Source organism: Mandrillus leucophaeus, unplaced genomic scaffold (assembly GCF_000951045.1).
Source record: "Mandrillus leucophaeus isolate KB7577 unplaced genomic scaffold, Mleu.le_1.0 Scaffold1885, whole genome shotgun sequence".
NCBI lineage: Eukaryota > Metazoa > Chordata > Mammalia > Primates > Cercopithecidae > Mandrillus > Mandrillus leucophaeus.
Genome location: NW_012101904.1, coordinates 28,298 through 42,735, shown reverse-complemented (window position 1 = coordinate 42,735; position 14,438 = coordinate 28,298). Strand labels below are relative to the sequence as shown.

The window sequence follows — 14,438 nt, the reverse complement described above, 5'->3', positions numbered from 1 at the left end:
TTCCTTCCTTCCTTCCTTCCTTCCTTCCTTCCTTCCTTCCTTCCTTCCTTCCTTCCCTTCCTCTTTCCCTCTTTCTTTCACAGGCTCTCACTTTGTTGCCCAGGCTGTAGTGCAGATCTCAGTTCACTGTAAGCTCTGCCTCCCAGACTCAAGCAATCCTCCCACCTCAGCCTCTCTAGTAGCTAGGAAAACAGGCATATGCCACCTCACCTGGCTAGTGTGTGTGTGTGTGTGTGTGTGTGTGTGTGTGTGTGTGTGTGTATGAATGACAAGGTTTCACTATGTCACCTAGGCTGGTCTTGAACTCTTGGACTCAAGCGATCCACCAGTCTCAGCCTCTCAAAGTGCTAGGATTACAGACATGAGCCACTGCCCGCAGCCAATTTGGTTCCTCTTGAGGTCTCTCTCCTTGGCTTGCAGATGGCTGCCTTCTCCTTGTGTCCTCACATGGCCTTTCCACTGTGCATGAACATATATGGTGCCTCCTCTTTTTGTAAAGACACCAATCCTTTTTTATTAGGACCCCAACCTTTCTGACCTCATTTAACACTGATTATCTCTTTGAAGACTCTTTCTTCAAAGTTAGTTACATTCAAGGATAGGTCTCCAACTTGTGAATTTGGGGGGAACAATTCAATTCATACAAATAGTATATATGTGCTGCTAGCTTTCAAATTTATACTTCCAACCAAGGCCTCTTCCTTGACATGGAGTTACCCCGCTGCCTACTCAGAATTTACACTTGGATTTCTAATAAACATGTTAAACTCAACATGTTTGAAACTGATTTACAATGCAAGTATTCCCCCAAACTATTTATCAGCATCCTCACCATCTCAGACAATGGCAACCCTTCCATTTACTCAGCTCAAAGATATTGGAGTCATCTTTTACTCATCTCTTTTCCTCACATCTGTATCCTATCTCTCAGGAAGTCCTGTTAACTGTAGCTTCACACTATATCTGGAATATGACCACTTTTCATCACCTCTACTACTACTATAATTTTCCCACTTGGATTACTGACTTAACTTCTTCCACCATGGCCCTCTAATAGTCTATATTCTAGAGTAGCTAGAGTGCTTCTGTTAAAAGGCAAATCAGATCATGTTATTTTATATCAAATCCTTCCACTGGTTTTCCATCTTAGAGTGAGTGCTTCGACTCTCTGACTCACCTCCTGTTACTTTTTCTGTCTCTCACTCTGCTCTAGTCACACTGGCCTCCTTAAACCTACCAGACACATTCCTACTTCAGTATCTTTGCACTTGCTGTTTTCTGTTGGTAGTGCTCTTTGTTAGCATATTTACATTGCTAACCGCAGTTCTGTACTCAAATGTCACCTTTTTATACCAGTCTTCCTTAACCACTCTTTCTACTTTTCAATGAACAAAACCCTCCCCAGATTCCTATCTGCCATGGCCTGATTTAATTTTTCTCTCCTATCACTATATAAACGTATCATATACTTAACGTATCTGCCTTGCTTATGGCCCATCCTCTTTACTAAATATCGCTAAATTTATTTATTTATTCATTCATCAATTCAACAAGCATTTATTGCATATCTGTTTTGTGCCAGACAGAATTCCAGATAAGTGAGAGACATTATTAAGTTTTAAAAAAGGTTGTTTTCCTCATAGCACGTTGATTTAGTGATTTTATTATAAGAATGTACGTGCTAATAATGAACAGCTGCGATACTCTGCCATGTGTGGACACAGAAAATGCTAAACTACTAGGAATGGAGGAATCATGATGAAGCTGGAAAAAAACAGAAGGTAATCAAGGGAACCCACAGAAATGGCTGTGTTTTCGGATCCTCTGCAGGTATGCTTATCTTCAATAATGTGTGGTCTTCTCTTGAATATTCCAACTTTTTTTCACTCATCTACTATCTCAGTTCCTTCTTTTTTTTCCTGGGAGAATTATCTGTACATCAATATTTAAATATTTCATTCTCTATCATCTGCCTTTTCTTCATCAGAAAGAGTATAGCAAAACAGTTGATAATATTGAGTTTTGATTTTGACTTTGTGGGCCTGAACTCTGGCCTTGTCATATCTAAGCTATGTGACCCACAACAACTTACTTTTCCCATCTGCCCCTCCTTTTAAAAAATCAGAATAATAAAATAATATTACCAGAGCTTCAATATGTTAGGTATGAATGGCTTACTATACAAAAAAGACTTAAAACAGGGCCTGGAACAGAGTAAGCACTCAATAAATTAGAGATTTTATTTTTAATTCCTAATTTCTACTAAAGAAGTATGGCTTATTTAAAATATCTTCTTCCTGTTTCATCAAAATTGATAAAACTCATGGCTCCTCCTCTAACTCATAATTAGTTTCTGTACCTCTTGCTTATAGCTTCAGAATATTTTTTTTTTACTAATGCTTTAAATTTCACAGCACTCTACTTAAAAATTGGAGAATATTTTATTTTACTGGTTTATTTGCTTCTCACTTTATTTTATGTGTTAATTACTTCTTTCCAGTATTAATGCTTTGTTTTCCTATAGCAATCCTTATGTATTTCTTGCTAAAAGGATCTAATGGGGCAAAACGTTCTTAGTCCTTTTATGTCTAAAAATGATTTTATAGTGCCAACACAATTGAATGTTAGTTTTTTAGAGTATAAAATTAGCACTTCAAAGTCATTTTTGCTCAGAATTTTAAAAACATTGCTTCATTGTTTCTGGTACTAATTTTACTGGCCAAAAGAATGACAAATTATTCTTTTATCTGTGTAGATAATATGATTTATTTTTCTCAAGAGTGTTTTAGATGTTTTTCTTTATCCACGATGTTCCAAAATTTCATCAGAATATGACTAATTAATGCTGTTTAACATTCAATCACATCAGAGAAATGCAAATCAAAATGACAATGAGATGTCATCTTGCCCCAGTTAAAATAGCTTAGATCCAAAAGACAGGCAATAACAAACGCTGGTAAGGATGTGGAGAAAAGAGAACACTTGTATACTGTTGGTGGGAATGTAAATTAGTACAATGACTACGGAGAACAGTTTGGAGGTTCCTCAAAGAAAACTAGAAATTGAGCTACCATATGATCCAGCAATCCCACTGCTGGGTATTTACCCAAAAGAAAGAAAATCAGTATATCAAAGAGATATCTCCACTGCTATGTTTGCTGCAGCACCGTTTACAATAGGTACCTGTTACAATAGGTTTGGAAGCAACCTAAAATCCATGAACAGATGAATGGATAGAGAAAATGTGGTATATATACACAATGGAGTACTCTTCAGTCATGAAAAAGAATGAGAGCCAATCATTTGCAGTGACATGGATGGAACTGGAGATCATTATGTTAAGTGAAATAATCCAGGCACAGAAAGACAAACATCACATGTTCTCACTTATCTGTGGGATCTGAAAATCAAAGCAATTGAACTCATGGACATAGAGTAGAAGGATAGTTACCAGAGACTGGGAAGAGTAGTGGGGGGCTTGAGGGAAAGCTGGGATCCATTAGTGGATACAAAAACAGAAAGAATGAATAAGACTTACTATTTGATAGCACAATAAGGAGACTCTAGGCAATAATAACTTAAATGTGCATTTTAAAATAAATTAAAGAGTGTTATTGGGCTGTTTGTAACTCAAAGGATTAATGCTTGAGGGGATGAATATCTCATTCTTCATCATTTTTATTTTCTTTATAAAGTAGTGTCTTTCTGTTTCTGTTTTATGGTTATGTGTGTTTTTATGAAAATTGCCATTTTCAAGTCTTATTAAAGTTTGATCATTTCATAATTATTGCCAAAAGAACTGGAGTATGCAGTTTGTTTATAGGTATATCTTTTGGTTTAAAAATAATATACATTCATGTAGAATTTGGAAAGAAATATATAAAAGTATAAATGAAAAAAAACCTGTAACATTAGCATTCAGAAATAATAGATGAAAACGGTTAGTTTCTTTCTATTCCTTTCATATAATTATAAATGTGGGATTTCACATGTGTAAATAATCATAATAAATGTTATGATTTCACATTGCATGACTATATCAAACATCTCGTGTACTCCACAGGTATATACACTTGCTATGTACCAACACAAATTAAAAATAGAAAAATGAAAAAAAAATGAGTAGGGGTGTAAATTAATAACTGTTGTTATTTCAGGAACATTACTTTTAAAAATTATTTCCTCCCCTTCTTTTTCTCTGTTCTTATGTAATTCTTGTTAGATTTTTTGGATGTCTTTCCAATGTGTCTTTACCCTTTTGCAATGCCATCTAGATTGTTATTTGTTTCTATTATCTAGCTAACTCATAAAATCTTCAACTGTGTCATTCAACCCATTTATGGAATTTCATTTTAAAATTTACAATTACATTTCAATTTCATAAATCTTAGTTTTTGTTATTGTTGATTTTTATTTTCTTCTAGTAGTTTGTTCTTCTTATTGTGTACTCTTGGATGCTTTTGTGCTTCAAAGTAGTTTTACTTTCCATGGGATTTAATTTTCTGCTTCTGGAATTTACTTCCTATCCTTCATGATATTGATTTGTCTTAAAGGCTTGCTGACTTTTTATTATATGTCCATATATTTGTGTGAGGGTTCATATTGAAAAGTATTTTATTTTATTTTATTATTTTACGTTTTTGAGATGGAGTGTCGCTCTGTCGCCAAGGCTGGACTGCAGTGGCGCAATCTCGGCTCACTGCAAGCTCCGCCTCCCGAGTTCAAGCCATTCTCCTGCCTCAGCCTCCCGAGTAGCTGGGACTACAGGCTCCCACCACCACGACCGGCTAATTTTTTGTATTTTTCGTACAGACTGGGTTTCACCGTGTTAGCCAGGATGGTATCGATCTCTTGATCTCGTGATCCGCCTGCCTCGGCCTCCCAAAGTGCTGGGATTACAGGTGTGAGTCACCGCCCCGGACCGAAAAGTATTTTATTTCTTAAGTACAAATTAAAACCATTCCATGACTATGGCTAATACATTTCTAAGGACAGGAAGGGAAAGAAATGTGCAATTCCCGCAAATCCTCCATCCGATTTTCTCCACGACTGAAGAAAACACTTGTTGTTTAAAATGCTGGATGATTTAAGTTTTATCTCTCACAGAGAGGATAGTTTTATTTTTAAAATTTTTTATTTCCATAGGTTTTTGGGGAACAGGTGACATTTGGTTATATGGATAAGTTCCTTAGTGATGAATTGTGAGATTTTGGTGCACCCATCACCCGAGCTGTCTATGCTGTACCCAGTTTGTAGACTTTTATCCCTTACCGCCTTCTGACCCTTTCCCCTGAATTCCCAAAGTTCACTGTGTCATTCTTATGCCCTCATCCTCATAGCTTAACTCCCACTTATGAGTGAAAACATACAATGTTTTGTTTTCCATTCCTGAGTTACTTCACTTAGAATAATAGTCTCCAATTCCAGCCACGTTGCTGTGAATGCCATTAATTCATTCCTTTTTATGGCTGAGTAGTAGTCCATCATATATATATATGTGTGTGTGTATATATATATAAAATCACATATATATCACATATATATCATATATATCATTGATTGATGGGCATTTGGGTTGGCTCCACATTTTTGCAATTGCAAATTGTGCTTCTATAAACATGCATGTGCAAATATCTTTTTCATATAATGACGTCTTTTCCTCTGGGTAGATACTCAGTAGTGGGATTGCTGGATCAAACGATAGTTCAATTTTTAGTTCTTTTAGGAATGGCCACACTGTTTTCCATAGTGGTTGTATTAGTTTACATTCCCACCAGCAGTGTAGAAGTGTTCCCTTTTCACTGCATCCATGCCAATATCTATTATTTTTTGATTTTTTGATTATGGCCATTCTTGCAGGAGTAAGGCGGTATCGTATTGTGGTTCTGATTTGCATTTCAGGGAGAGGATAGTTTTATAAACTTGATTTTTTTTTCCAACAGAAAGTAATTAGATTATTTCTTAATTAATTACACTGTCACTATGTCATATTCTCAGTCTAGATTTTTCTAAATTTTTCTTTAAATCTATCTTAAAATAATTTTAATGACAAGATAAAAATGATAGATTAGCAATGTTCTTATCTCAAATGAAGAATATGTATTTAACATGAGGCAGAGTAAAAGAAGTTTTATTTCCCTACCAAATCCCCAAATTTCTTTTGCTATTCTTGTCTTGCTTATCTGTAAGTTGGAAACATAGCTCTCACCATCTTACCCCATTCCTATCCGCTTCTCATTATCCCCTCTCACCACTGCAAACATAATTTTTGTTCAATTCTGCCTTAACTACTTCCATTTTTTTGTAATGCCATCAACTTTAAAACTCAAAGCCTTTACTTGTGCTTTCCATCTCTTCTAACTCCTCCCAAATTCTCAACTTGGTGAATTTCAAGATCTAGCAAAAAGTTTCAATTCTATTGAGCTAACTTCCCTGATATTCCAAGGCAAGAAAAAATGTTTTTGCTGGGTGCAATGGCAGCTATTCTGAAGGCCGGGGTGGGAGGATCTCTTGAATTCAGGAAGTTCGAGATCAGCCTAGGCAACATAGTGAGACCTTAGTGTAAAAATAAAAATAAAAAGTCCTTTTCTCATTTCTAGCATTTTTTAAATTATTATATATTGGTGATTTGGGTGCCCTTGCTCCAATAGTTTGTATCGCTTATTGTTGCATAGTTCTAAAAATATTTTTAAATAAACTCACCATTAATGAATTAGCCCAAAGGTTATAATGTTTAGCTGGAAAGTGTTCACCGGATAATCACCTGGTTGGTTGTTTTGTTCTCCAGTTAATATCAGGCACCAAATATTTATTTTATAAAAGAAGATAAAAATTATAGTTTCTACTAAACAACATCAGTAAACAGTAAAATCTATTTTACTGTAAAATATATAAAACACATTAACACAGATATGAATGGCAACTCTTTTTAGATGATGCGCTACAGTAATATATTACTGAGGACAGGCTTAATAGTCATCATTCTCTGTGACTTTTCCTGACCCACAGCATTACAGGGACCAACTAGAGGGCACAACACTACAAATCAGGATTTTCAGAGTACCCTTCATAAGATTCTACTTGGATAGCATGGTCTGCTATACTCAAATAAAAATTCTTTACATAATTTGGGCTTTTTCTAAAATATAAATCACTCTTAACATATGTTAAACCCTAAATGCATTTAATTATACATGAGAAGTTGCAAAAAACATTTAAAGATCTCAGAGGTTAAAAATATATTTTATGCTGGCAACATTTTTCATAATTAATAATGTACTAGAAAAGAATGTAAACTGTCATTAGACTATTTGAATTTGAATTTTGTCTCTCATTTTTTGTTTGACCTTGGATAAGTTACTTTCTGTGTTTAAGTGTCTTCATCTTTAAAACAGAACTGATTATATATATCCCTACCTCTTAAGATATTATGAGCACTAGATACGTCAAGTGTTTAAAATAGTGCTGATAAATAATAAGCCTATTAAAATGTTAATTATTCTTATTAATGCAATGGTAACATTTTAATAAAAGCAATGGCTTAGAACATTTCTTTATTAGTAAGACAGAGCATACATTTTAAAACAAAATATCGTATTTATTTGGATAGAATTCTACTTGAAATGAGCAATGAATATCCTTATATCACCATAATTTATCAAATAGTAAAAATTTATAAATAATAACTTGAGAAGACGTTCCAATAAGAATAAATCTAGAAAAAATTGCAATATGAATTTTTAAATATAAAAATTGTTATAGCATAACAGGAAGTAAAAATAAAAAGAGGTAAAAATATACTTGGCTTATTACATGATGTAAGTTTTATCCTCAAAGGTCCTTGCTATAATATATAAATAAGAAGAGCTGAAAAATGCAAAGTGAAAAATGTATTCTCATATAACTAAAAAATATTTTAAATAGCTGGTTATTAATATAATCTGAAACGCAAGACTTTTTTTTAAAGAAAATAATATATCTCTAGAGGATAAATTGATATGCAAAAAGTGAAGCGGTACCATTCCTGCTAACACAGGTTAAAATTACTTCTTAAGTTAATTAGAATATTTAATGCAATATAAAAGTAACATGAGATTTTTAGATCTTATTAAATTAATACTATATTTAATCTAGAAAAAGTAGGAAAACATAACAAAGGATATGTAAATGTCTTAAAAAGCAATAATGGTGTTGCTGCCTTATCAAAATTCATACTCTACTAACAATGAGTGATTGAAATAAAATTATATCATATTAGGTTAAATCAGAAAAACTGATTAATTGAACAGAAGGCAAATGCCACCAATACATGCATCTAATAACATATCATATTACTATTAATATTACAAATCATCCTTAAAATAGATTGTGGCAATTTATACTCCCCCAAAGTAAATGAAATCGTGTTTCTCCACAGCTTCCATGATTACCTAATGTTAAACCATTTTAAAGTAGCAAACCAACAAGTGAAAATGGTACTTCATATCTATTTTAAAAATTGTATTCATTTGATTACTATTGAGGTTGAAACTTTGCAATATATTTATTGGTCACTTAATTATTTTTAAAAAATTTTCTATTTTTTAAAAGTTTTGCAAGCACATAGTAGGTGTGTATGTTTATGGGGTACATGGGATGTTTTGATATAGATATGCAATGTGAAATAAGCACATCATAAAGAATGGGGTATCCATCCCCTTAAGCATTTATCCTTGAAGTTAAAAACAATCCAAATATACTCTTTAAGTTATTTTAAAATGTACAATTAAGTTACTGTCACCCTACCCTACTCTAACAAAGTTACAGTCACCCTACTCTGCTATCAAATATTAGGGATTCTTTGGTGAAATTCTTGTTACAGTTGTTTGCTCATTATTTATTAGACATTTATTTCTCTCATTGACTTGCATAGACATTTTAAAATATAAATTGCAAATGTATCTCCTAGTTTGTCACTTCGTTATCGGTTTTGATCAGCTTTCTGTAAAACATTTCAAATATCTAGAAATATATGGAGAGTAGAAATATATGGAGAATATCATGTTGTGGCTAATTGGAATGAAATTTTTGTGATAAAATATTGTATATTCATTTGAACCCTAAAATGTGGTATCTTTCCTATTTTTGTTCTCTATTCTGTGTGTGTGTGTATATATATATGGGTGTGGGTATGTTTGTGTATGTGTACATATATACACATACACATATATGTATACCTATATATACATACACAAACACACCCACACCCATATATATATATATATATATATATATGTGCTGCATATGTACATAATATATATTCTGGGTTTTACACTTAAATGTTTTAAAATTTATGTTATCATGGCTCATTGTATCATTCTTCACCCTGCTCTTGTTTTGTTTTTGCTCAATGCTTTACTCTTGGGATTTATCTTTGTAGAAGCATATAGAGGTTCAACTATTTTGACTATTATATTACATTTGTGATTATATTCCTATTTATTTGCAATTAATAAAAATTGTTGCACTACTAAAAACAACACTGCCATAAACATTCTTAGACTGCATAAGTTTATCACTAGGGTATATTCTGAGTGGTAGAAATTCTGGGCCAAAGGGCATGGGCATCTTTGACTTTACTAGTATGTCCAAAGAACAGTACAAAGTGTTTAGATCAATTTTGTCTACTGAAAATATATGGAGTTTTAAAAGCCAATTTTTAATATTCTTAAGTTTTGCATACCTGATTAGTTTAAAATAATGTACAATTCCTTGAATTTGCAATTCCTTATTTAGAGTAGCTTTTGATCTTTTTTTACTTCTAGAAGTTTTTTTTCTGGTAATTTCCTTATACAAACCCTTTGATGGTCAATTTTCCTGAAAACATGTTCTTTCTATGTATAACTTGACTTTTCAGAAGAATCTTTGGATTTAAAGAAGGTTACATTTAACATAGTTATCGCAATAATCTTTTTTATCATTTATACCTTTGTTCATCTTTAGATCTTTCCTTTTATCACAGTCATAAAGATATTCTCCTATATAGTTTGAAGTTTTGAACGTTTTGCTTTTTGTATTAAAGTTACATATCTACCTGTAATACATTTTCGTGTATGTAATGATGTAAAGATTTACTTTTTTTCCCTTATGGATAATAAATTGTCTTGCAGTATTTATTGAATAGCTCATCTTTTCCTACTTTTCTTAAAATAGAGGAGTATTTCTGTGCTCTTTATTTGCTTGTACTCTTTTGCTTTTTATCCCTACATGAATTCCATGCCAAAGGTGATTCAATTTCTATATAGCTCAGTAATGCCTTGATATCTCAAAGGCAAATGCCCCCATATTCCTTCTCTTTTTTTTTCTTCTTCTTCTTCCAAGTTTTCTTGGCTTTTATTTACCCCCTCATTCTTGTATTTGAATTTTGGAATTAGTTTCTTCATTTCCATTTAGAATGTAGGAATTTTGATTCAAATTGGTTATATTTCTTACATTGGATAGAATTGACATCCTTACAATGTTGAGTCTTCCCAGTTACCCATATGGTATATTTTCCATTTATCTAGGTCATATTTTGTGTGTTTAAATAATGTTATATAACTTCACTCTAAAGTTCTTGTGTGTATTTTTTCCCCAGTTATTCCTATGTACATTCGAATTTTTTGTTGTTATTGTAATGGAATAATTTTTTTTTCTATTTTTTTTGTTTGGTATCTCCTGTGTAAGGAAATACTAAGAACATGCATAAGTTTCTTGACCTTGCAACACTTCCATCCTAGTTAGAAGCTAATTTTTAGACTGTCCCCTATTTCCCTCAAAAAAGTAAGCAGCAGACGATAATAGGAGTAGGGATTACCACTGGCTTTACTTACACTTGTATCCGTCCCTTCCCTTACATGTGAATTTCTCTAGGTCAGGAACTCTTTTTGAATCAGTTATAAGTCCCAGAATGCCCACAACACAATTTAATATGTACTATTTAAAAAAAGAACAAACACTTAGCCCAGAACCTTCTGCCTAACATGTGCTCAATGACATTTGTAGAATCGAAATTCCTGAATTTGATTTAATTCAAACAATGCTTGCTCCTGCAGAATCCCAACCTACTGGTGAACAGAGGTTAAACTGTCTGGATGTTTCAGAGTTCTGCTAGGGGTCACAAATACCACCTTAAATGCTGTCAATTTAAGAAGGAGATTTTTCTTATCAGAAGCTGGAGGAAAGTGGGGCTTGCAGTAGATGACCCTAGAAAAAAAGATTGCCTGCCCAGAACTGCTGCTGGATCCTTTGATTCCCTCATTTCCCAACCTGGATGAGAAACGACAAGGGCAGGGAAGAAAAGTGGGTTAGAAGAAAAGTTGACTAGTCCCTCCTACTCTGCCTGTTACAGAAGTCTACACCAAGCCAAATGTCCTAGGATCTCCCAAGGGCAACTGATTTTTGGAGTTCTCAAATACGTCTTATAGAGTTTCCTCTATACCTTTGGTAACTCTCCAGCTCCCTCTCTCTCCACTCTTCCCTGCTCCCAGTCACCCCCACCCTCAACCCCCGCTGATCACATCCGCCCGGTACCCCCACAGGCTACCAGAAAACAACAGACACGCCTCCAGAGTCCCCGTCTAGGACCTCCATGACTGTCAATGAAAGATGCCAATCACAGGGAGCCTTAGCCAGATCACTGAGAGCCCAGCAAAAAAACAAAAACAAAATCAGGTTGAGGGCAGAAAGGAAATCAACATAGCAACCTCCAATGCATGAAGGAAACTCCGTTTACACAAGCTCGTAGGATCCCCTGCGTGGAAACAGCGGCTTGTCTCTGACTACCCGGAGGACAGGGAGCACCCCAAATAGGAACTTTAGAGGAATTGAAATCTGTTGCCTATTACCGCTAGGAATACTGTTTGCAAGGCACAAGGTGTCTTTTGGTAGTGAGCGCGCTCTGCGCATGCGCAGGTCCATTCGGGAATTACTGCCCAGCAGCCGACTAAGTTGCATTCCTTGAATCTTCGCAGAAAAGACAATTCTTTAATCAGAGTTAGTAATGTGGACAGTACAAAATCGAGAGAGTTTGGGGCTTCTCTCTTTCCCTGTGATGATTACCATGGTCTGTTGTGCACACAGGTGAGCTGCTGTTGTTGAATCTCTCTCTCTCTTTTTTTTCTTGGTATGTTTCTTTTTACGTGTCTGCTGGATCATATATCTTGTTGTTTGGGGGTAGGTGTGCCTGTATCTTTTTATATGTGCTCACAGTTTGTGCTCATTTTGAATACAGTCCCTACTTCTTCCCCTCAGCACCAATGAACCCAGCAACATGTCATACGTGAAAGAGACAGTGGACAGATTGCTCAAAGGATATGACATTCGCTTGCGGCCGGACTTCGGAGGTAACGCTTCATCTTTTTTCAACCTGTAACCCATCCCTAGTTCTCCTTTTCTGTCAAAGATAAATGTCAAAAAAAAAAAAAAAAAAAAAAGGGCATGTCATTTTCGTAAGCGTGCACTATGCCCTGGACACACACACACACACACCCCACACACTCACACACACACCAGATCCCCAGTCTCAGGTGGATGAATCCTCAGGCGGAGGCGACCTTCTCCCGGGCCGACACACCCTCTGCATAGTCACTGCATCATACGTGTACCCACACCTGTTTTCCCAGGCTGTCCCCTGAAAGCGGTGGGGTGGGGGGAGCAGGGAGGGAGCCCGTTCAGAATGGAGTAAGGGCTGGGAAGTCCCCAGACCCTCCCCAGCCCGCTGTCACTGACAGAATCTGTCGCTAATGTGGCCCACCTCCCTGGCAGGGCCCCCCGTGGACGTTGGGATGCGGATCGATGTCGCCAGCATAGACATGGTCTCCGAAGTGAATATGGTGAGTGGCCTCCCGACGGGCCCGGCGGGCCAGCTTACGCAGATGGGAAATGAACCGGTCCCTTTGCCCTCTGCGTTTCACTGGCGGTCACCTCGCCCCTGGGCCCTGGGGTCCCACTCCGCACGCGCTCCCCACTCCGGCACACACACCCGGTCGCTCCTGGTTTGTAATTTCGACACACACGGGCTACTGCGCTGTTCCAGGGGAAACGTGCTCTGCACTATTTTGGGAAGGACGAGTGACTGTTGCTCCGTGGATCTGCTGGGGCGGAGTCTGAGCGTTACTTTAGCTGGGTTTCCCTGCGTGTTCGGATGAGGAGGGCACCATCTGCCGGCAGCTGGGCGGCCTGCACTAGGGTCCCCGGACCGGTGGTCGGCAGCCATCGCTTCCCCAGGCGCGGCCCCGGCAATCCCCATGGCCCTCTCAGTCAGCAAGCCCCGACGCACCAAGGCCCTGCCACCAAGAGCACAGTCGGGGTTTCAAAGTGTTCAGGCACACCAGGTGGCAGGAGCAACAGGCTAAGACAACAGTCCATGCTTGCTAGTAGGAAAAGTGCCCGAGCCTGGGTAGGCTTGTATTGTTCCCTTGCGAGAGGTTATGAATTTGTCTTACTGCATCTTGCAAATTTAAGTTGAAACAAAATAAATCAAGTCCTATTGCTTCACCTTACTCTAGAAACCTAAGCATGCCTAAAAAGCCTGATAATTTAAGGGATGTTGGAAGGGAGAGGGGGCGACAGTAACGCAGCATAGTCCTTTCATTTCAAAGGGGTCAACATTCCTTTATATACATTTTCCTTCTCTTTTTGGAAGCTGTTGCAAAATGAACTGAAAAAGGTGCCACTTTCTCTGTCGGCTGGTTCCGTCCACTGTGTGTAGGAGTTTTCTACTTAGAGTTTCTAACTGTTGCTTCTTGTAAGACGGGGAAAAGCCTGTTGCTTTTCTAGAATCAGCCACCCAGGGATCAGCTAGATCTACGTGAGCAAAATGCCATTTTTATTCCACTTGTAAAAAAATATTATGGCGGCAGAAATTTATAAATCCTGAATAATTTAAAGAGTAAAACCATTTGAGATTGTATCACTCTATGGCTATAAAGGCTATTGAATTGTCTTTCATTTCATTCCTACTGTGTCGTTTTATTTTAATAGGCTAGGGGTTTAAGAATTTTTTTCTTTTCCTTTTTAGGTTATGTTAGGGAAGAAATAAATATGTCTATAGTTTACTGAATAGGAATAGAATAAAAGGTGTGACTATTTAATTTCTGTATTTTGTAGTTGTAGCGGCTCCTGCTTCAAATAGCTTATTTAAAATACTATTTTTAGATGTCTCTGATTGTCGTGCTGGAAAAAGAAACTCAATTTTGAAAACGTAATACACAATGAATATTTTCTCATTGGCAAACTGACTTATTATATTCTGTTTACATACCTGTTAACACTACAAAGTAACCCAAAACACACTATTTAGAAACACTTTGAGGAATGTAATAATATGTGTACATACACAAATTGTGCCTAATCTACACAAATGCAACTGGACAAATTAGACAATGAATTAGCTTAACAAGTTGTATCATGTAGATTAA

The 14,438-nt window shown here is 36.2% G+C and overlaps 1 protein-coding gene across 1 annotated transcript; it reads left to right on the top strand.

Moving 5' to 3' along the window:
* Nucleotides 1-11,571: 11,571 nt before the first annotated feature.
* LOC105538262 lies at nt 11,572-14,225 on the top strand. Its single transcript, XM_011978064.1, has 3 exons — nt 11,572-12,099; nt 12,271-12,362; nt 12,784-14,225. Exons 1-3 carry the CDS (start codon nt 12,020-12,022, stop codon nt 13,164-13,166), a joined length of 555 nt encoding a protein of 184 aa, XP_011833454.1. The 5' UTR covers nt 11,572-12,019; the 3' UTR covers nt 13,167-14,225.
* Nucleotides 14,226-14,438: the final 213 nt, after the last annotated feature.

Coding starts and splice junctions, on each gene's coding strand:
- LOC105538262 (XM_011978064.1), top strand. CDS start 12,020: ATGTGGACAGTACAAAATCGAGAGAGTTTGGGGCTTCTCTCTTTCCCT. Junction 12,100..12,270: donor ATGGTCTGTTGTGCACACAG/GTGAGCTGCTGT, acceptor TCTTCCCCTCAG/CACCAATGAACCCAGCAACA. Junction 12,363..12,783: donor CTTGCGGCCGGACTTCGGAG/GTAACGCTTCAT, acceptor CCTCCCTGGCAG/GGCCCCCCGTGGACGTTGGG.